The 22,641-nt window shown below is 41.4% G+C and overlaps 3 protein-coding genes across 4 annotated transcripts; 2 read left to right on the top strand and 1 right to left on the bottom strand.

The window, feature by feature from the left end:
- The first annotated feature begins 4,337 nt into the window (after window positions 1–4,337).
- Window positions 4,338–7,743, top strand: LOC131891823 (AP-1 complex subunit gamma-1-like). The gene has a single exon (XM_059241495.1). The coding sequence runs from the start codon at window positions 4,875–4,877 to the stop codon at window positions 7,539–7,541; it is 2,667 nt and encodes an 888-aa protein (XP_059097478.1). The 5' UTR covers window positions 4,338–4,874; the 3' UTR covers window positions 7,542–7,743.
- Window positions 7,744–8,603: 860 nt separating this feature from the next.
- Window positions 8,604–10,267, top strand: LOC131891858 (guanine nucleotide-binding protein subunit gamma-1-like). Its single transcript, XM_059241535.1, has 3 exons — window positions 8,604–9,148; window positions 9,365–9,463; window positions 10,132–10,267. The coding sequence occupies exons 1-3, from the start codon at window positions 9,068–9,070 to the stop codon at window positions 10,231–10,233; spliced, it is 282 nt and encodes a 93-aa protein (XP_059097518.1). The 5' UTR covers window positions 8,604–9,067; the 3' UTR covers window positions 10,234–10,267.
- Window positions 10,268–10,328: 61 nt separating this feature from the next.
- Window positions 10,329–22,610, bottom strand: LOC131891834 (intraflagellar transport protein 81 homolog). 2 transcript variants are annotated; one of them, XM_059241514.1, is made up of 2 exons: window positions 22,449–22,610; window positions 10,329–12,158 (listed from the first exon to the last, which is right to left on the bottom strand). In XM_059241514.1, the coding sequence occupies exons 1-2, from the start codon at window positions 22,524–22,526 to the stop codon at window positions 10,401–10,403; spliced, it is 1,836 nt and encodes a 611-aa protein (XP_059097497.1). In that variant the 5' UTR covers window positions 22,527–22,610; the 3' UTR covers window positions 10,329–10,400. The 2 variants fall into 2 exon arrangements, with proteins under 2 accessions (XP_059097497.1, XP_059097490.1); XM_059241507.1 differs by lacking the exon at window positions 22,449–22,610 and adding an exon at window positions 13,088–13,622.
- Window positions 22,611–22,641: the final 31 nt, after the last annotated feature.

Raw genomic sequence — 22,641 nt, 5'->3', positions numbered from 1 at the left:
TGTAAAACGATTCGGAAAGCCGGAAAAGCCGGAAAATGGTCCAAATTAAAAAAGACCGTGGATAAATCTTCTGTTGTACAATCGTTGGTCAAACTGAAGAACGAATTGGCCCTCCTGGATAAAATGAAGTCATATGTGGTTCGCGATGATCTCACTGAAATACAATGGGATGCGTTAACTAAACTACACCGAGAGGCAAACAATATGAATGAAGAGCGTATAGACGGAAAAAAGTGTGTAGTGACCTACCCTAGGGGAATTCCCTTTCTCTGAACCATAGACATGGTTATGTTAACATGTTAGACATACACCCAATTAAGATTGGGTTTCTAGAATATTCAAAGAGGATTTTCGACAAAAGAAGAGAAGATAAAATTATTCTGTAATGGCAACGACATAGTTATTCTGTGTTTATCTAAAACGGACTTTATTGCCCAAAAATCGCTTTGAAGCAATATGCTAAGATGCGATACTGCGTACTATTAACAAAAACCGACAAGAACAAAGTTTCTTTCTTCCAGGAAAAGATGATGTCCATAAAATTAACAATAAAGCCCGTGCAAATGGCCCATTAAAAAAATGGGGAAATGTAATCGGATTCTGGACGGTTTCACCTTCAGACCAGTAAACAGTTGGGATGTAATAAAAGCCATTGAATCCTTGAAAGCCAAACCTACCGCTAGCTTAGATGGCATAGGCAGTAAAACATTAAAAATGCGAAAGAACACTCTAGGAGAACCTCTTGCCTATCTTGTGAACCAGTCTTTGGCCAGTGGAGTCCTCCCAAAAAGTTGGAAAAACGCCTGAGTGGCTCCTACTCATAAAAGAGTGGACAAGTCACCCATGGATAATCATCGTCCAGTATGTATTCTGCTTGCTATGTCAAAATTCTGAAGAGATTGTTCATTATCAGATCATGGATTACCTCCAAATTGCGGAGATACAAAGGTGATAGTTATCACGTATTTTGAATAATAACTGCTATTAATTGATATTCAAAATCAGCACCTGCAGTTTACGCCAATCTTTGTGGAAATGTTTGATGACCACAAAAGAGTGCCATCTCCTTGGGGCAGTGTTTTTAAGACACCTAATATTCAAGTTCATTGGATAGCTATTAGGCTATCCGCACGTTTCTAAGATTTTTATGCATTTTGTAAATCCAGTGTGATTAAACCCCACCAAAAACTTGAACTACGAATTGTATTTTTCTTATTTCTGCCAATTCATATCACACTTGGACTATCTTGACCCTCTTCTACAATGCATTACATTAACGATTTGAGTTTACACCATCAAAATAAATGTCAAATGTGTGAGTTCTTCACCAAGCTCCAACCTCTTCACGATTATCTCTTCACACCAAACAAGGGAAAGGTCGGTCTAACGTCTAAAGTCCAACGTGCTAAAAAGCTCAAAACCATTTCATTGAGCCAAGGACTTCTTTATTGATGATAATAGTACGAGTACCACTGCTTTATATGCTTTCAAAGTCTACTTTTGGGGTTTGGGTTGTTACGGCGAATATCTGGCAACGCTGCACGGATGACTTTGAGCTTCTCTAATCTGGCTGACCCCAAAGAGAGGAAATGGCACCACTCAGGGCTGCCACTATCCGGCCACTAGTCAAAGTTAGTCAAAGGACACACTGAATCAATGAACCTGCTGGCTTAATTTGCTTCTTGAATTATTTTAGACCCGATTTAGGTCATTACTTTCGTACTTCTTGAGACTCCTCTCTGACATTTCCCTGATGCTAGTACTATTTTAGAGGAAGGACTCTCATTTCCATGGCCACACTGTTCGTCAGTGTGCCTGTTGGTCTATCAGTGTATTTGACACAGATCCCTGGCAAAGTGTGCGTGTGTATAATATGATGGTTTAACATCTTCCGTTTTATCATCAGCTGCCGTTAGATCGATATGCAGTTCCTTATCAAAAGAATGTTTTGATTGTGTATGTAATAGTTTATGAACAATCAACAACAACCGTGTTCAGGAACCCGAGTCCAGCAGACTTGGGAGGGGCACTTGCATCTGAGTCTTGCAATGCTCGGGACCCTTGGAACAGATAGTGCCAGATGTTAGGACAGTTTGCATGGCTGAGCTAAGGTCACGGAACCTAGGGTTATGGACCCTTGCATCTGAGTCCTACAGGGATGATGTAACAGATAGTTTCAGTTAGGGTAGTTTTTTTTGTTACTGGGAATTGGATCCCCTGCACTTCAAGATGGAAAAGGTATAAATTTTACTTGATTTCATATTCATATGATGTTTGATCCACCAATGAATTTGAGTTGGCAGATCTGTCTAGCCGTTGAATGTATGATTGTAGGTCCTCTTAAAACGCACGTTAAGCCTCTGCAATCAATACAATTGACCCTAAAACTTGGATTGGGTCAAAGCTCATGAATGCTTTTGAAAACAAACAGTATCAGATACCTTCTATACCTTTGCTGAATACAATACAGTCCCAATCCTTTTAGCCTCTCCCAATGTGAGATCTCCCTCACACCCTACGATGTTCCAGGTAAAACATCTTTGGACTTGCTCAACCTTTTGCAAACCTGCTGAACTAAACGGAGCTGAAATGGGCAAGTCATATTTAAGATGTGACCAGACAATCAACTTGTACAAAGTTGGCATTGTGATACTATCTCTGGACTTGAACATGGAGTATATCCAACCACGTGTTTGAAAAGCTTTTCCAGCTTTCAACTTCTCCTCAAACTTTCCATTATTTTCAAGGACTACACCCAAATCCTTCTTGAATGAAACCTATTCAATATTTTTACCTCCATAATCTATGAACAGAGTGTTCATTGACGTCAACCCACAGGTCATTGAGTGGAATTTTGTTCCATTCAAGGCCGTTTTTGCAGTAACCCAAGAGTAGAAATGATCTAAGATCTCTACCAAGCTACCAGAATCTTGACCATTCCTACCATACACTAATTTTGTTTCATCATCAGTATAAGAAGATTGGATCCCCACCATTGAATCAGAGTTGGCTACTGATATTCTGAATTGGAGCAATGAAGGTGATAAATAAGGGCCCTTGTTTGCAACGTCACACGGCCAAAAGAAAACGGGAAGACGCATGGTAGATTGCTAAATAAACGGCTCTTGCCTTACCTTGAACGCAATTTCTTTTCCAGACATTAAGTGACCGGGGGCACTAATCATAAATTAGATTTTGATAGAATTAGCCAAAAACAACAGAAACGCATCATAAGTCAAAAAGAAAGGAATTGGCCCAATCAGCCTGTTTTTGGTAGAGGCTAAATGACGAAGTGCCCTCTGAAGTGCAGAATGTAAAACATATTTCGTGTAGCGTAAGGGGGCTATGGAGAGGACCTAATATGGAGTTTAGGTTAGAGATCCTGAATTTAGAGACACAGGAAGGTTGTCAAGTGGCGCCACATACTGAGTAAATGATGGAAAAAATATTTGGAAACATGTCTTGAGTTGCTGCATTGTATGAGAGAGTGAGAAATACCATTAAATACTTAAATAACTGATGCTATTCACTACCTACTTGCAGACACAAAGTCTCATAGCATATCACATGTTAGCTCTATGAAATCAGTAGGTTAAGTCTATGGTGCATTACATATGTCATAACTTAAGGAAAAATGTAATGCTGCTCCCTGGACATTTTGTTGAGGGAGAACTTATAGAGTTATCTTATCCAACTCACATTGGTATATCAATGAAGTTTCAATTATTGAGTGAAACTTGGTTAAAATCTCATTTTCAATATAATTTTGCTCCATAAAATGGGGTCAGGCATTTATTTTTGTTTCACTTCTCAAATGGAATACTTGTATGTGGGGCCCCTTGGCTTGCTGTTGAGCTTTGTTTGGCACCTTTTTCTGGTTTTTTGACAATTGACAACCAATCAGATTGGTCAAATCTAAAGAGATGAACGTCACGTCATGGGTCTCTAAATCATGTTCTACTATTAACATTGAGAAGTAAAGCAAATTTAGGGGAAGATGCAGTGCAGTATCCTGATTTTGGGCATTTTGCGGAAGAGGAATTCAGACAAACATCACAGCCAACCTGCAATGGGCGTAGACTGAATTTGATATTTACTTCATTTGCCACCTAGTTGAGGCCAAAATTATTTTGATATTGAGCCCAGGTATTAATATAAAGACAGAAGTAAACCAAAAAAAACAAGTTTTTAAGCTTGGTTTCCAACGAAGAATAGGTAAGGTTTGATTCTCTTCTCTATTTGAGAAAATATCAGCTGACAGCGGAATGGAAGATCTGTTACGGCCATGTTGTATGTGGGTGTGAGTGAACTCTGTTACAGACCGACCCCACCGACCCACCGACCCCACCGACCGACACATCTATCCTTCCATCCATCCTGTCCAATCTAACCAACTGGCTGACGAAGTTCACCCTCATCTTTTCTCTATCTTCACTGCCACCCTTTCCTTCATCATCGTCGTGGTGGCAGAGGTAGTCTGCGGGGGTTGCCGTGGTCCCGAGTCCTTTCCCGCAAGTGCCAATCGTCTTATTGGCCTTGGACCGTGATCAAGACCCGTGATTGTTGTTTCCTCTTCCATTCATCCTCCATTCATCATCCGACCCTCCAATTGATTGGTTGATTGTTGTCTGTGGTCGGCCGAGCACCCATCCCTCTATCCATCTCCTCGTCCATCATCTCGGGCGTGTTTCAATTCTGACTGACTTGCATTGAACCCCCCCTGGCCTGGGTTGTTGTTGCTGTTGTTGTTGTTCTGTTGTTATTATTTGCCGTGTGTGTGTGTGTGTGTGTGGTGTGTGTGCGGGTGGTGAGTGGTAGTCCAGTGTGAGGTGAGCCAGCCAGCCAGGCAGCCAGCCACGCTCTCATCTCTCATCATGGCCTTGGAGGCGCAAGAGAAAGTGATGGACTTCATGAACAACGCCCGCCAAATGATGACCGAGGCCGTAGATCGGGTCAAGATGCCTACGCCCATGCGACTGCGCGATCTGATCCGCGCCATTCGGGCTGCCCGCACGGCCGCCGATGAACGGGCAGTGGTCAACAAGGAGTGTTCGCAGATCCGCAACTCTTTCGCCACGGAAGACACCATGTGGCGTTGCCGCAACGTGGCCAAACTGTTGTACATCCACATGTTGGGCTACCCGGCCCATTTCGGACAAATGGAATGTCTCAAGCTGATCGCCTCGTCCAAATTCACGGACAAACGCATCGGTTATCTGGCCGCCATGCTCCTCTTGGATGAGCAACAGGAAGTGCATCTGCTGATCAACAATTGCCTCAAAGTGGATTTGAATTGTCCCACGCAGTTCGTCGTGGGATTGGCCTTGTGCACCCTGGGCTCCATTGCTTCCATTGAAATGGCCCGTGATCTCGCACCGGAAGTTGAGAAGCTTCTCAAGTCCTCGAACGCCTACATTCGCAAGAAGGCCGCACTCTGCGCCTTCAAGATCATTCGCAAAGTTCCCGAACTCATGGAAATGTTCCTGCCCGCCTCCAGATCTTTGCTGTCGGAAAAGAACCACGGGGTTCTCATCACCGGCATTGTCTTGATCACGGAGATGTCGGAACGGAGCCCGGATACGCTGAACCATTTTAAGAAGGTCGTGCCTAATTTGGTGAGAATTCTGAAGAACTTGATCATGTCGGGTTACTCACCCGAGCACGATGTTAATGGCATAAGCGACCCGTTCTTGCAAATCAAGATTTTACGCCTGCTACGCATTCTCGGGAAAGATGACTCTGATACGTCCGAGACCATGAATGACATTCTGGCCCAAGTCGCGACCAACACGGAAACGAGTAAAAATGTGGGAAATGCTATCCTTTATGAAACGGTCCTCTCGATCATGGACATTCAGTCGGAAAGTGGCTTGAGAGTGTTGGCCGTTAACATTCTGGGCCGATTTTTACTCAACAATGACAAGAACATTCGCTATGTTGCCCTGAACACCCTGCTGAAGACGGTGAACATCGATGCCAATGCTGTTCAACGCCATCGAGCCACGGTCCTCGACTGCCTAAAAGACCCGGACATCTCCATCAAACGGAGAGCCATGGAGCTCTGTTTTGCTCTCACGAATACGCAGAATTTCAAGATCATGTCCAAGGAGCTAATCAGCTTCCTCCAAGCCGCCGAACCCGAATTCAAGGCTCAATGCTCTTCGGCCATGGTTCTTTCGGCCGAGCGCTTCGCCCCCAACAAGCGCTGTCATATTGACACCCTGTTCGACGTTTTAAAGACCGCCGGCAATTACGTTCGCGATGATGTAGTTTACAACACCATCCAGTTGATATCCGCCGAAATGGCCGATCTTCAACCCTACGTTGTGCATGAATCGTGGAAAGCGATCAGGGATACAGAAAACTGCACAGAGAAGCAGCCTCTGACCCAAGTGTCGTGCTGGTGCATTGGCGAGTATGGTGCGTTTCTTCTGGATGGCATTTCGGTTGATGGGGAGAACTTGACAGTTTCCGAGGAAGAGGTTATCCTGGTTTACCAAAAGATTTTGGATGCCACTCACATGAGCCTTGTGACCAAACAATATGCACTAGTATCAGTCACAAAACTAAGCACTCGATTTCCGCGAGCGACCCCCAAGATTGAGAAGATTGTGAGCTCGTTTGGATCGAACGTGCAAATTGACCTACAACAGAGGGGTGTAGAGTTCAAACAGCTGTTTGATTCCTTTGATCATTTGAGGACGGCTCTTTTGGAGCCCATGCCCCCCCTTGAGCGGGATTCGGTCATGACCCACCTGGATGCCGCAGAGTCTGATCCGATCCCATCCAACGACGAGGGCCAGGAAGTGAACCTCCTGGGCGACATGTGCTTTACCGACTCCAAAGTGATGGCTGACCCTCTCGCCAATGTTGGCAATGGACAGACGAATGGCCACACGGTGGCTGGTGGGGGTCTGTTTGATTTGCTGGATTCCCAGCCCAGTATGGATCTTGGGACCAACGTCATAATGGACCACAACAAGACTAACAATACGCTCCTTGATCTTCTCGGTAATTTGGACGCGTGCCCTCCGTCGAATGAGAGCCCAAGCTTGAATGCGGAAAATGACCTGTCCAACAGCCTTTTTGGCCCCTCGGCTCTTGGCTCCACTCACTTACCCTCCCAAAACTCGATGGATTTATTTAACGATTCTTCGCCAGTTGTCGCGAGCAGCGAGTCCATGACGGTTTTGAGTGAAAACGGAATTAAACTTATTTTCGAATTCTGTCACGGTCCAGCGAAAGACTTGGAGTTAAAGATAACCGTGAAGCTCGTCAACAACACAGAAAAGGATGTTTCCAGCTTTGAATTCCATGTGGCCTTGCCGAAAAGCATGCAGTTGATGATGCCTAAAATCAATGGGGGGATAGTCATCGGTGCGAACGAAGAGAAAAACATCAACGTCATCACAATCAAGAATCCCAACGCAGCCGTCCTTCGTCTCCGCCTGAGAGTGTCGTATCGATTCCAAGACATTTCGACTCCATTCAACCATCAAGTTGAAGTCAATGATTTTCCCGCAGCAATGTGTTCGTGGTAGAAAGGTCGGTCAAGAAGCCGCTCCTTTCCGAAATAAAATGGGGACGGCAAAGCGTTCTGAAAGAAATCCCATCACTTGTATTTGTTTGGGCGCATACCCACCAATGATAATGTTTATGCTCTTTGTGTGATTGTAAAGTTTTTGTAAGATTTTAAAGACTTGATTGAAAATAAATTATGATAAAATAAAAAATCGGAATAGATGTCCTTCATTCACTGTTGTTGTTGGCTCAACATCCTTTTGGAATGATCGCGGTCATGCATCTTCATTGGGCTCCAAGCCAAATTCTATCATCGACGGGAGCTGACAAGGAACTTGTTCAATCTGGACCACAACCTGCTTTGCCAACCAATGAACCAACAATATCATAATCCTTGACCTCTCCCTGCCTGAATGCACCGTCTGCTTTTGCTGTTCAACTTTTTTCATATGTACTAAACAAATTCTAGTCATACTCAGTATGACTCTACTATTACATTGCCTTGACCATTTTTCTTTTTCTTTTAACATAGTTGCCCATCTCCAAAAGTAGGTTTGGGCCCTGTCCATTGCCACAAAGAGAATGCAGGACTGGATCACAGCCACCCTTTCAGCAGTTTGGGAATCCCAGGTGAGGCTACCGTTCTTGCCAGATCTTGATCCACTTCTTTGACTGAGGGATTTGGAGTATCGTTGAAAGGAAGGCCACCTACCCATCCGTGGTGACCCTAAAGGCCGCAATTGTCTTGGAGTGAGCCAATACCCCAAGGGCATGATCAATGATAGGGCCTACCAGGAGGGATTCAGGACTAGACTGGAAAAGTACGGAGCTAAGAACGGCAGACCTTTTGAGAAATAATTGTCAACACTGTTCTCTCATCATCCTTTTGGTGGAGAGGCTTACGTCGGTGGAACATCCACCACGGATTTCTTGAGGAATGGAATTTCTAGTCGACTAGTTCTAGTTCTAGTACGATTTTTTGCGAATATTAAGAAAGGCCTCGAAAAACAGAAAAAGAAAATTTCTTGCCGAAAAGGCACTAGAAGTTAGATATATAAAAATTGTAAATGGTTAAGATTTACATTTGTTCACGTATAATTAAAAAAAGGATGTATTTTCATTACAGCATCGTCAAACTAGACCCTTATCTTGGTTACTATGGATTTCCATTCCGTTTCCAGTCTCCATGGAGACGGAAAAGAGCGAGGAAGATGAAAATAATGATGTTTGATGTATAATAACTCCGAACTGAAAACTTTCAGTTCGTTTTCAGTTCGATATTTTTATTGACATTGAGAGGTTGTTAATGATGCATGTTTAGGATTGGGTTTCACATAGAGCGAACTGAGCCCTAAATCATATGTGTAATCCATGATTGGAACCCCACCCCCCACCCCCATTGCTATTTAGATCTATTGGACTTGGTTATTAGAGTTTTCAGCATTTCAATTCAATGTTGCTTTCCCCTTGCCTTTTGTTGTTCCCTACTCTTTCACCAAGAGAGAAGCACGGTACCTCGAAGTAACCTTTATCAGCGAGGAATAACATGTCGAACCCCAGCGACATTCACCAGTTTCGAACTCAAACCCCTAGTTTCATTTTAAATTCGAATAAGGGTATGCTTGAGGTGAGTATATAGTGTCAAATCAGATTTAAGGCTCATGTAGCAGAGGCTTCAGATTTCAAAACAAATGATTGGCATGACAATCTGGTATGCACCTAGGTATGTATATTTTTGACTCGCTGTTTCGTTTTCGAGCAATGCATACATTGACTAATGTCATTACAATCCGGTTTCATGGAACGAAATCCAAAAAGAATACAATATGAGTCTTATTTTCAGCTGTCCAATATGCAACAACAAGGGATAATAGTGGAGCAACTTCGACGAGAGGCCCTGATGCCGCGAATCAACGTTTCGGTCGCAGTCTTGGACTTACAGGTTAGGTATTTGCATTCAATTTCATACTTCAAATCGATCGAGATCATCTGCAAAGCTTTATTGTTCACTGGGCCTAAGAAGAGAAAGCCTAATCAAAAGCAAAGGTCGGGATTCGCAAAGTCCAAGTACAATCTTTGGTCGCCTTTCTTATTAGCAGAGCGGTCTGATGTGACAAAGGGTATTGGAGTGCTCATATTAAAATTTCCTAACAAGAAGAAAAGCTCATACTTATCAGTGATACTTGGAGCCGAACTAATCAAACCTTTTACAATGCTCATGTATGTATGTAATAACTGCCCGCGCCCAAAATCAAACTAACATTAGACGATGGATTGTATTATTGGTCCATCGTCCATACGTTAGACTGAGCAATGACCAGTGGGGCTATCCCGGGAGGGTCTGTCCTCCTTGGACGAGAGTAAGGGAAAGCAAGAGTCTACAGTAAAGTGGCTCAAAATGGGTTCAAATAGTGTAAAACTTAGGTGATTTCCACCCAAAGCTTCCGAGGCGTGCTTACATTTTGGGATTCACCTATACCGTACAACATAAACCCTTGCCACAACATTACATGGTCACATTCCTTGGTTTAACTGTGGTAGTTCTATCCAATTCGTCGTTCACTAACATGACGCATTAACCAATCGGATTTGATTTTTCTTTTCTTACAGAGTTTTACTTTGTGCCATCAAAAGGAAGACTATCTTCTAATGGGATTTTCTCCTCAAACGAATAATCCTTTCAGGGAAAAGTCCCCCTGCGCTGTATTGTGAAGAGATGTTTCACCGTGTCGTTAAAGTTTATTCCTGTGCCATAGTTTTTTAAATGTGTGCTCCATTTAGTCACATAATAAATCGGCGGCGAAAGGGAGGGAAAAAGCAGAAACTACTTTAATGATGGGCTGTAATATGGGTATCATTGAAAAAGATCTGTAGAGCACTTAAAGCACGAGCGTTTCGGTTCCCAGATCTCGCGTGATAGTTCCCATATCGGCACCGCCTGAGTTTTTCTGTTGGTCTTTCACTAGCAATTTGCAAGAGAATAGCTTAGCCATATCGGACCACAACACGATCTGTCTCGACACCTGTGAGGACGACTCTTTCATGACCATTTGCTCCTCCTTCAACATCTTGCCTCGTTTTTCTTGAACAGATATGAGCTTGAGGATTTCCTCGCGCCAGCCTTTGTTAGGCTGATCTGTTCCCACGGCGTTCCTAGCAACATAGAGCTTGAGCTCGTTCTCGGCCCTCTGTAGCCATTGGAGGTTCAAAGCATGCATTATGTCCGTCGAGGCGACCTCCCTCTCGTTGCGCAAAATCTCATCCTGGATTTTCTTCACCTCGTTCTCCAACCGGGTCATTCCTGATTCGAGCTGGAGCAACAGGGTGTCATAATGCATCTTTTTCTCATCATACGTAGTCTGAAGCTCTTGACATTGTTGACGTAAAGGCCGCAACTCTTTGATGATAGGCGCCAGTTGGGCTTTCCGCTCGCTTATTTTCATGGTCAGTTCCTGAACCAGGCCGGACATGTCATCGAGTGTCTGACCTTTCTGATCGTCGAGGTCAGCTTTGGCCACCGCCAGCTTCTCCATGGTGTCTTGTGTATGGCGGAAACCTTGAATTCCTTTCTCGGTTTCAACCTTCTCGAGCATTTGCGCGAGATATTCCTTGTTGGTGTTTAAGATCTCGAAAGTTCGAGAAAGTATCCCATACTCCGCCTTCAGCTCCGAAAACACGGCCCTTCTCTGCTTGTACACGGTGCTTTTGGATCTCAAGGAGCTGACATATTTTTTGAAATCATCGCCTCGAACTATAGTTTCCCCAGAAAAGGACTGCATCTTGTCCTTCATTTCAGTTAATTCCGAAGTCAAGGCGGCAGTCTCGGTTCGAACGTCGTTGAGCTTTTCGGCGGTGTTGCTCTTCTTCCGCCCAATGATGGCTGCCTGTTGTCGGAATAGGGTCAATTTATCTTCGATAGGATCATTCGTCACATTACGCTTATTGGAGATGTCCACCAGCTCTTTGGAGACGGCATCAATTTTGGACTTGATTTTAGCAATATCCTCCTTGCCCAAGGCAGCTTGACTAATCACTTTGTCAATAGCATTGTTGCCATTCCGTTTGCTGGACAGTTCTTTGGGCAACTTTTGAGTGACTAAATAGGCGTTAACGTTGTTTTCTTCCGTGAGTTTCTGGATCAACCCATCTGAGGTGGCTCCCGTGCTACTCTGTTTCAAGTTGCTCAACTGAGACTCTAATCGTGTGATCCTTTGGTCGATGTGATGGATCATGTTCCTCTGATCTTCTTTTTGGGATTGGAGCTCTTGATCTCGTTCCTTCTGTTGTCGTAACGACTTTGCTGTTTCAAGCATGGTGTTCAAGGTTGGCATTCCATCCAATTTCCGCTGGATCCTCTCAATCCTCTTCTCGACCACTTCACTTTCATTCTCCATTTCCTCAATGTCTCGGCGTAGTTCGGAGGTTCCATAACCGCTCGATTTTAGGGTCTCCACTTCCTTGTGCGCGAGCTTGAATTCTTCAATCAATCCATCATATTGATTGCTAACCTCTAAAACGTCTGCGTCTGCTAAGTAATCCCCAGGAATATCCACCTTGATCAGAAATCTGGCTAAGTACGCTCTGGTCTTTAACTCAGGTTGACGTCTGAGCAGCCAGTCCAAAATTGGATAGATAACCTGAAAGAAGGACCATCTTTAAAGGTTGCAATTATAATCAAAAGTTCATGTTAAAAGTACATTGTTTTGTCGTTCTAATTCTGACCGCTTGGTCCTCATTTCCCATTTTCGGGCTCTTGTAAAGTAGTTTGTGACTGAATTCAATTCATTGGTCAAGAGTGAACAGTTTTTTCCACATTGATTATTTGTTGATATCAATACGAAATATAAATCTATTGACCCTGCATCTGGTATTGCGCCATAACATTTCATTTCTCCAGCTCTTAAAGTATTGCATTACATTCTACCAATGAAATGAATCTTTATCTAGCAATCAAAATCGATTTGAGCATGATGGAATTTCGTTGATTGGATATTTAAGGCAGGCAAAGAGTTATCAAATATGATATCTTCGACTAATTCAAAATTGGCTCATCAAGTGTCAGTGACACTTTTCGCTGATATTTCTACTGTCATAATTTTTCAACACTTTTATTTCATTAGCCAATGATGAGGCTTCCTACGCTGCACAAAATATGATTAACGTTCTTCACTTCAAAGGGCTTCGGTTGGGCTGAGTCTTCTTTATTGAATTAGAATACCAGAGTTGTTTATGTAAGGACACATAATGATGGGAAAAGAAATTGTGTTCATGGCATGTTCATGGCTTTTATTAAGCAAACTACCCTGCCGCCTCGTCATTTCCTTTGGGTTGTATGACGTTTGAAATTAGAGCTCCTTGATAGGGTCGAGCAACTTGAGTTAGGAGAATGAACTTAGCATTTCAGCAGGAAAAAAAAAATCGCCTAGTCAATCTTGAGTCAAAAAGCTTTCTTTTTAAATGATGTGAAAAGTTATTTAGAGATTGTTCTCTTCCAAAGCCTAAAGTTTCCCCGCCTCCCGGTGGAAAACTTTCGAAGCTTCAAAATTCCTTGTTTAATAGGACTCACCGCTTTGGAACCGAGTAAGAGGCCCTCTCGAAATACTTGGGCATTGATGTGGCTCGGAGGCTTGTATTTGAGCATTCGTAAACATGCTAATATCCTGACAATGGTAACTTCCGTGTCCTCTTCTCGAATATCAATTGGGCTTTTCGATTCAATTTCTGACAAGACATCGCTTAATATCTGAAGGTATTGTTCACCAGCCAAAGAATCGAATGAAATCAGGTTCAAATTCTTGAAGTAAGGTGTTGAATTTAAAGTTTCGACGATAAATTTCAATACTTCGCCCATCTTTTCCCTTTTTCCTTTACACTGTGTACTTGTTAGGAAATATCTGTTTCGGACCATCAAGTCGAAAGCAGGTACGAATTCCAGAATTGAGGCAGGTATCAGACGAGGACTTTCCGACATGATGTCTTTGCAGAGCACCATATTGGTAGGGGATTGGGAAAACGTGACTGTTTTTGTTACTAGCATTGCAATAATTGATTGTTTTTAGGAGGAGAGACGGGGCAATGGGGACGTTTAGGCAAGCTCTGGCAGGTTCGTTTGTTTGCTGGTACCAGTGTCAGGGATGCAAGTTTGGGGCTTCAAACACGTTTTTTAGAAGCTGACCCAACTTTCGCATTGCTATATGAGGAAAGGTCAGCTTTGTTAAAACCAGTTTGAAACGCCAATTTTGCATCACTGGCATTGGCAGGCAAGTTTGTTTGCTGGTACCAGCGCTTGCCCAAATGTCCGAATACCAGAGAAACGTGCTATTTCGAATGGCTACATTTTGCCAAATACTTAGGGAAATAGCAAAAAAACTATTTTAATTTTCCGCCTATTCATTGCCTACGAATATTTGAGGCAAGTATGTTGAACAGTGAAGGAGCCCGAAAAAGAACAGAGTTTGACTTCATTGTTGGAACTAATCGGCTTGATCAAGACGCACATTAAGCGGTCTCGTCAATTAACCTTTTAGGGTTGGGACAAAGCTCCTGCATACTTATGAAAACTTTTCTTATCTTAATTGAATACTGTACGGCCCCAACTTTTCTAGTTTGTCCCAATGTGAGAGCACTCTCATTCCATCACTGTGAAACACCTTTGAACTTGTTCAATCTTTTTCAAACCTGTTGAACTCATTGGAGCCCAGATGGGTTAGGCGTATTCAATATGTGGCTGGACAATCGACTTGCGCAGAATTAGCATCGTGATACTATCTCTGGACTAAACCTACGATGTATCCAACCACATATTTGAAAAGCTTAGCCAACTTTCAATTGCAATTGTGCTCATGGGGGACTACACCTAAATACTTCATGGACGAGACCTGAACAATATATTTACTTCCATTATTTACAACTGACGTGTTTAATGGTGCCGATCCCATGCCATGTTTCTCTCAGCAGACCAAGAGTAAATTTTATCTTCGACCTCTGCCAGACAACCAGAGTTGTAACCATTCCTAATACATATTAATTTTGAATCATCAGCATGATAAGGCATTACATTGGTACAAGGTTTCTGAATTGGAGCAAAGAAGATGAAGAGAAGGAGAGAACCTAAAATGCTGCCCTTAGGAACACCGGAAGTCGGGATGGATTATATCTGCTGACTCGTGGCTCCAAAGACCGGATCTATATGCTTAATCAATTGGGTGACCGGCAGGTAATATGCTCGAAACCCTGTGCTGACAAGGAGGAAGGACTTCATGAAATTCTGCAGGGTCAAATGTCTTGGTATTTTCAAGCACCTTCACAAAATTCGAAGTGATAGAAATGAGCCTGTAGCTAATGGGGAGCGACAGAAGCAAGAACCTGTGAGCATCCCATCAGAAACTGAAATGTCATACCATCAGGACCAGGCGAACTTGAAACCCTCAAGTTCCCGATGTCCCCCAATGCATCTTAATTTCTAACGGGAAGATCATCTGGCCCGCAAAAGAAGGCTAGCTTCAGGCACCTGGGTTTGATCACACCATACCTGGAGAGAAGATTCTTGTTTGGTTCTTGCTGCCCTTGCTCCGTGCACAATCGAGTACATCATCCTGATATGATATGGATGAATCAAGTACATGATGAACAATGGTTCACGGAACGGTGTTTTTAGAATGTCCCGAGAAAATGAAGAGCCACATACTGGTGGATTCCTTGGACAAACCCAACTCCTCCAACATCTACTCCCAAAGGAGCGATGCCTCCAAAATGCCGACGTCTAACTGTATCTAACAAGGTATTTTTACCTAGTGCTTGGGTCAAGAGTTCCATGCTTCAGTTCGCTACGGGAATTCAATATGTCAGGACCTTTCATCCCTGGCTGGTGGACGGAACAGCCCTGAACGGAATGAAATTTCGTTCAATGACCTTTGGGTCAACTCCTTTGAATACTCCACTCGTAGATAATGGAGGTAAAGATATTGAGCAGGTCTCATCTATGAAAGATTTAGATGTAGTCCTCCAAAATAATGGAAAGTTCGATGAGCATATCCAGTTGAAGGTGGGTAAAGCCTTTCAAACGTATTTAACTAGGAACATCACAGGCATGAGAGAGCTCTCATATTGGGAAAGACTAAACAAGTTGGGATTGTTCAGTGTTCAGAGAAGGTACGAAAGGTATCTGATATTGTACGTCTTCAAAAGTATCCATGAGCTTTGTCCCAACTCAGGATTTAGGGTCAATTCTAGTGACCGCCGAGGCTTAATGTGCGTTTTGAGAGCACCTTCAAACCCTCGAGAATCCAGGCTAATTCAACCAATAAAGTCCTCTTCTCTTCTTTCTCGGGGTGCTTAATTGTTTGATTTGCTTCCCGTTAATATTCGTAGGGAACACGTAGGCCTTATTGATCCGCTAGCATCTTTCAAGTCGACTGGGACAAATTTTTAGATAGCTTTCCAGATCAAACCTACATTTTAGGACTAACTCAGTCATAGATTTCTAGACACTGGATGTCGGACGACCGACCACTCGGCTGGTAAAACAGTACAATGGACGGTCTCCTGGGAATTGATTACAAACCGGTTTATTGTACTGTTTAGCCAACCGAGTGGTCGGTCGTCCGACATCCAGCGTCTAGAAATCTATAACTCAGTCTGCCAAATCAAATTCGTTGGTAGACCAAATATCATATAAAGATTGAAAGGTAATAAATAGACTAAGAAAAATTAAATTCAAAATAGACTTTGTACGTATGATGGCGCCTTTTTCACGTTCCAGGTAATTCTTTCTATTGCAAGTGACTAAACTGCACTAGTGATATTGGGGTATAAAGAAAACAACTTTATTTCAATGCTATGTCAAAACGCTTTAGATTGTGATCAGTTTGGAAAATCAGAATACCAAGGGAGGATACGTGTGTGAAAAATATCACTGGGAGCAGAATTATTCGTCTTAATTGCCAAAGATATTGAGCGTTACATTTATTTTAGCGCTTTCTTTTTCCATGTCACGTTCTTTCTTGAATAAGCTGTTGGAACTAGATAGTCTTCGGCCACTATATTTGCAGTATTACTGATATGGTTAACATCCTTGGCCCTTTTCGTTCCACTTGGTCCAGGATTAGCTAAGCGAACCATCTGACGTTGAAGCTCATACTGGAATGTCTTGAGTTCAAACTCCATTGTCAGATCCTTAGCATCTCTGACGTCTTGAGCACGTTTGGGATTGAAGTCAGGGTTTGCCCGAAACGAGCCGCCAGTCTGATTGGCGAGCATAACTGTCTTTGGGCTTTCTCCGGAAAAAAGAGAACAATTGAGGGGCTTTTCGTCCTGGTCCAAGGCCGAGGTAGTTACCGAAATTGATTGACACATTTCTGAAGCTTTGGCTAAGCCTTCATATCGTTGGAGCTCCTCTGGCTCGTCCTGCTCGGGAGTAATCAGGTTCATGACTGAATATTTCTTTTGCTTCCGGAGGACAACTCGCCGTTTTGGTTCCAATTCATCAATTCGTATTGGCGTGAACGTGGCCTCAGCCTCATTTTCGTCGGTACGATGACTTGTTGAGGTGATTCCAGTGGGATTGGCCTCCCGTTGTTCGTGCGATATCAAGGCTAAGTAGGATTCACTAATCAAGTCTTCAGCTGGGAAAATCACAAACATAGTCCGCATAAAAAAGTTATGGTTTGATGGATTTTGAACTTTGCGAACTATTTGGTAAAGGATCGGGAACCGACCCAGGCAACTTGGTTGGACAATCGAGGTAAGCAAATTTGGATCGACTCCAAAAAGAAGAAAGGGGAACGGTAGGAGAAGGCTAGGATAAGTTCGAATGCTCTCTTCAAAAACTGAATTTGACCTTTCTCAGACAAATAGAAAGAAGTGATTGTAGTTTTACGTATGTTATTTGTTAACCTGGTCAATGATTTTTAGAGCAACCCAATTTCAAGAGAGTGACACGAAAGACCACAAACGACGGCACTTTTGTTTCAGGAATATTAATGCAATATTTGAAAAGACGCTTCCAGGGCTAGATTAATTAACTATCTTATAGCGAGGGGTCAAAAGATCATTTTTTTGGTTATTTATCTATTGTTAAAGAAAAGATTTCTTTCACTTTTTAGAAGTTTTATGTAAAATTTTAGAAGAAATATAGGGAAGGTGTTTCACATCAGCTGACGGTGCGCAACATTTTTCGCTATTTCCTCCATGTCACGTATAAATAAGTGATTATTGGTTTTTCACAAATGCAATGCGTCTATTTTAGTTGAGTTTATCAAGCAATTGCCGTCTGAAAAGTGAAAAAAGGCGTTGTTTGGAACACTCGCTCTTGACTCACCGTAGTGAGTGACTGTACGCAAGGCAATCATTTCGTTGATTTTGTGAGTGAATGTGACTTTCATCTCTTAGTGGACTTCACGTGGTAAGAGATGGGTGGGGCGCACTCTGCCGTAGAATGTACAAATTTTAATTTACTATACAAAAATGATAATGTAGAATATAGTTGATTAAATAAATTTTCTACCCTGGTGCATATGCCGAATGTGGCATTAGGATGCAAAATTTAGCTAACTTGACGAAACTCAATATGCGGTTGTAAAAAAACCATTTGATAAGCCTAAGAATATGAAAAACTCTAATAAAAATAATGATCTCTTTGATATACAACTCTGCTCTTATACCAAATATTTCTACATTTATTCTAAAGATCTATAGCATGAATGAATAACCATGACGATAAAAAAACAATCGAATTCTCTTTGAAATAATTAAAACATGGGACAAAACTTGTTCAAAAAAAATTAAAAGAACAAAAGTCTGCAACAAGAGTCAATTTTTATAGTGATGAGGAACTTACACTGACTATAACAGAAGAAATATTTGAAATTGTCAATTAAAGGACATGTACATAAATATTGACTTATTTGAATATCTGGGCTGCACAACTGATAATTTTGGTTTGATCCATCCATTTAACCAAACAAGCATTAGGCATTGGTGGAAAATTGATGGGTTTTCTTTAAGTAAAGTATAAATCTCTAACTCTAATGAAGTTTACATAAAAGGCAAGCATTATTTAATTTAAAGTGCATAGAGTAATTCCAAAGTCCACTCCACTAAATTTAAATTTTGGACTCCAATAAATTTGTTTTGTAGCAAATACATCCAAGATAGTCAAAAAGGGGTTATATTTGATAAGAAAAATCATTCCATTTTTATGAAGTATGAAAATGAATTTGGACAACAATATTTAGCTCAGAGCTACAATGCCCCTACTTTTAGTATTTGGGCCATTCGCAGAGTAAAAGCTAGTGCTGGGGTGAGTCCGAACTCAAGTCCGAGTGCACTCGAGTCTTTTACTCGATTTGGAGAAATTAGCCGTGCTCAAGTCCGAACTCGTCAAGAAAAAAAAACCATTTTTCTCCTTAGAAATTCGCAAGAGCTTTATTGCAAGATCTGATCGCTGTAAGAGACTCGAGTCCGGCAAAAAGTAAAAGAATCAAAGGACTACGAGTCCAACTTTTGCCAGACTCGCCCCAGCACTAGTAAGAACCATATTCTGATAACAAGTGCACCGAACTATTTGAATTTTAGTCAAGATGTTCCTGAAACAATTTTCTTCAAGCAATGTTATTAGTAACAGAAAAATTGGCAAATTGTGTAAAGAGAAAATTTTTCTTTATCAAAAACACTCAATTTGTATTTCACAGTAGTTGTACAGTTTATCTAAGAATAGATGGTGGTCTTTAAAACTCTTCACAGCTATCAAATGAATAATCCATACCTAGAAGTACAAACTATGATTTATTTCCCATTATGGCGGTCTTGCAATTGTATGCAGTTTAGAATTCGTTTAGGCATTCCAGTACCTATTTTTTCCAGGGGGTCTGGCGAGATCTTTCTCCAAGAATTTTTCAGATTACGGACAAGGATTTGCTTAGAGGTTGCTGGTGTATAGCTGTTGAGTTGCTCCTGGAGCAAGGCTCACAGATTTTCAATAGGAGACGAGTCAGGGCTATTGGCAGGCCATATGCCCTTGCTCCAGAAACAGCCCAAATGCTGTTGACACCAGTTTTGGGCCTTCCTCGAAGTGTGCGCTGGAGCGCTGTCGTATTGGAAAATCCCTCTTGAAGGATCAAGCAACAATTCCCGTTCAAGAATGGAACCATTTTTGCAAGTCCTTGACAAAGCTGGCAATAATGAATTGGACAATATTTCATCAACATAACTGACAGACTGTTTTTTTGTGAATAAAATGCAATTCGAAAATCGCCTGATGGCTGATAATGGCCCAAACTTGAATTTCCAAAGGAAACTTGGCTGTCGGTGTTATTGGGACGTCTTCAATGTTATTGGCCCAAACGCGAGCTGTGTGGCGATTTGGAGGATGAAAAAAGCTTGAACGGACTCTTGCCGCTGAACAGGACCCTCCTCCAGTCCTCCACGGTCCAGTTCTTCCACTCCTTGCAGATTTGAAGCCGTGCCTTTCACTGCACCTTGCTGAGCTTTGGTTGCAGTCGGAGTTTGTACGGCTCAGCGTTGAGTGTTTCACGCAAATATTTGAGGACAGAGCACTTAGACATTGGGTATCCTTTTGTGGTCAGCCTTCATGCCAGCTTTGGAGTAGATTGCCGCTTCTTCATTACAAATAAAAGTTAAGTAAACTGAATAAATTTCTTGTCTTGAAATGCTGGCATTCCAATCAAAGTAGCAGTAAGGAAATCCGCAAAAAAATTTCCAGCATCAATTTTTGGACAAACTGTACTTCAAGACATGTCAGAAGTCATTTTAAGTATGTACAGTGGTAGAAATACCCTTTAAAGTTTTGATGGAGATTCCCAAACGCATCTTGGCATTTTTCTACCTCAGAAAATCATGGGGAACAATTTTGATTTTATTGCTTTATGGAATTGTAGCCCACATGAAAAACTTACATACCCTAAAAACATTATAAAAACTAAAATTTAAAAAAAGCTACTCAATTTACTTTGGGAGCACACTCAGTTAGCTCTTGAATACAAATTATGATATCATCTACTTCACCGCTACTTAGTTGCATGGGATTTAGTGGTCCAAATTTCATCGTTTTTTGCCCCAAAATGCCCTGGTTATATGTTAATTTAATTTCCCAAATAATTAAAGTCGACTTTCATTATGACAAAAATGAACGATTATTTTTCTTTTTTTGCATAGTAACACAACACCTGAAAATATCATATAATGTCACTTAAAACACACTAAAAGTGTTATCTTTGAAAATGTGTTTTACAATCATCATGTGTACACTAAGTTATGCATTCATTTGAATTCTGAAGACAATACATGCAACACACAATGTTATAGATTTTGTCGTTCCTTTAAGACTGTTGAAACTGATTAACAATAACTTCTGTAAGACTTCATTGATATTTGTGAAATTTTTAGTAACCGCTTAACTAAATATCATTTGGACGATTCTAAAATAAATTTTCAAAAATCTGCTTTTTCGAGGATTTTATATATAGTTGTTTGAGGTTTTAAGTTATTTTGAAATTAGACAAGAAAAAAGAAAAGTAATTGTTCATTTTTGTGATAGTGAAAATCGATATTAATTCTTTGGGAAATTAGATTAACAAATGACCGGGGCATCATGGGGCAAAAAACGATGAAATTTGGACCACTAAATCCCATTTTATTAAGTAACGGTGCAACAGATGATATAATAATTTATATTCAAGAGCTACTAAGTGTTCTCTCAATGTAAATTAAGTAAGTTTTTGAAAATTTTAGTTTTTATAATGTTTTTAGGTATGTAATTTTTTTTATGTGGGCTAGAAATCCATAAAGCAATAAAATCAAAATTGTTGCCCATGATTGTATGAGGTAGAAAAATGCCAAGTTGTGTTTGGGAGTTTCCGTGGAAACTTGATAGGGCTTTTTGAACACCGTGTATGTTTATTTACTTTGTTAGAAGCAAATACCGATGGCTCCAAAATTATATCAATCACATATTTTGTACGCTAACTGTCATTAACTGACATATTGAAAAATATCCCCACCAACTTGACAGGAAAGGTTTGGTGATAACAAAAAAGTGGCGTTTCATTGCTCCAGTGTCCTTGGTTTATCTTGTAACATTGGCGATTGAAAAAATAAAATGGAATGTTTTTAGTACCCCTCAAAACCAGGGATGAGAATTTATCAAAAGCCATTTTCTACCACCTGGCACAAAATGGTGGCAGAAATTGGTCCAAAGTAAGTGGCAAGAAATAAAGATAATTATATCATTTTAAATCATCCTTTTTAGTATTTACGAACACTTGGAACATTTTGCATTTAGGCCAATGCTATACCAATTTGCTTTTTAGCGAAGGACACCTGAAAAACTCATCCAAACCCTATGATCTTTCTTGTCTTTGACACCTTTTAAAATCATTCTAACCACCGGCGGCCATTTTTGACCACCTTCCATCACGTTTTTGCAATTTTCTGCCGATTTCTGCCACTTTCTACCATTTTCTGCCACTTGTGGCAGAGACTGACAGAAATTCGCGCAATCTCAGTTTTTCCCACCGCTCCCGAAACTGTTTAAAACAATGAGTCAAAAATTGACAAAGTTCTAGGGTTTGTCGAAAATGTGTTGATACCGTATTTCAGGAATTGGGTCAAAAAAGTGCAAGCAATATTCGATTTGGCAAGATATATTAGGCAACGAAATGACGAGGACATGATGGCGACTAAAACAAGAAAAATGTGGTACGCCGAGTTCACACACAAGTCTCAACCTTTCAGAACAACGTTTGAATAATCGACATCCATAAGCATGCTTCCCTCCACCCTCAGTTTCGTTTCACTTCCTTTGACAACGGCAGCCTTGTAACTGTTCAAATTTGGATAAGAGATTATGCTGGCTTCTATCTCCAAGACCCTAAGAATTTTACCATCCGTGTCTCAACGCTTTTACTTACCCCGTTTGTAACAATCTTAGCGATCTCCCCTGAGCCAATTCTTTTCAATTCTGTTAATTTTATGTCCAAGTTAGGCATTAACAGCTTTGAATTGATTTCGAACGAGTCGAAAAATTTGAATGCCAGAACGTTGTCCACTTTTGGTCGATGCTCGATGCTTGAAATAGAATGAGTATGACGCGATTGATTATTC

Source organism: Tigriopus californicus, chromosome 2 (genome assembly GCF_007210705.1).
Source record: "Tigriopus californicus strain San Diego chromosome 2, Tcal_SD_v2.1, whole genome shotgun sequence".
Taxonomy (NCBI): Eukaryota; Metazoa; Arthropoda; class Copepoda; order Harpacticoida; family Harpacticidae; genus Tigriopus; species Tigriopus californicus.
This window is presented reverse-complemented; position numbering and strand designations above follow the sequence as displayed.

What these genes read in the sequence shown, in the direction of transcription:
- LOC131891823 (XM_059241495.1), top strand. Translation starts at nt 4,875, where the DNA reads ATGGCCTTGGAGGCGCAAGAGAAAGTGATGGACTTCATGAACAACGCC.
- LOC131891858 (XM_059241535.1), top strand. Translation starts at nt 9,068, where the DNA reads ATGTCGAACCCCAGCGACATTCACCAGTTTCGAACTCAAACCCCTAGT. An exon ending in CGAATAAGGGTATGCTTGAG is followed by an intron (nt 9,149 to 9,364) that starts GTGAGTATATAG and finishes TCTTATTTTCAG; the next exon opens with CTGTCCAATATGCAACAACA. An exon ending in TCGCAGTCTTGGACTTACAG is followed by an intron (nt 9,464 to 10,131) that starts GTTAGGTATTTG and finishes CTTTTCTTACAG; the next exon opens with AGTTTTACTTTGTGCCATCA.
- LOC131891834 (XM_059241507.1), bottom strand. Translation starts at nt 13,558, where the DNA reads ATGCTAGTAACAAAAACAGTCACGTTTTCCCAATCCCCTACCAATATG. An exon ending in TCTTACTCGGTTCCAAAGCG is followed by an intron (nt 12,159 to 13,087) that starts GTGAGTCCTATT and finishes TCCTTCTTTCAG; the next exon opens with GTTATCTATCCAATTTTGGA.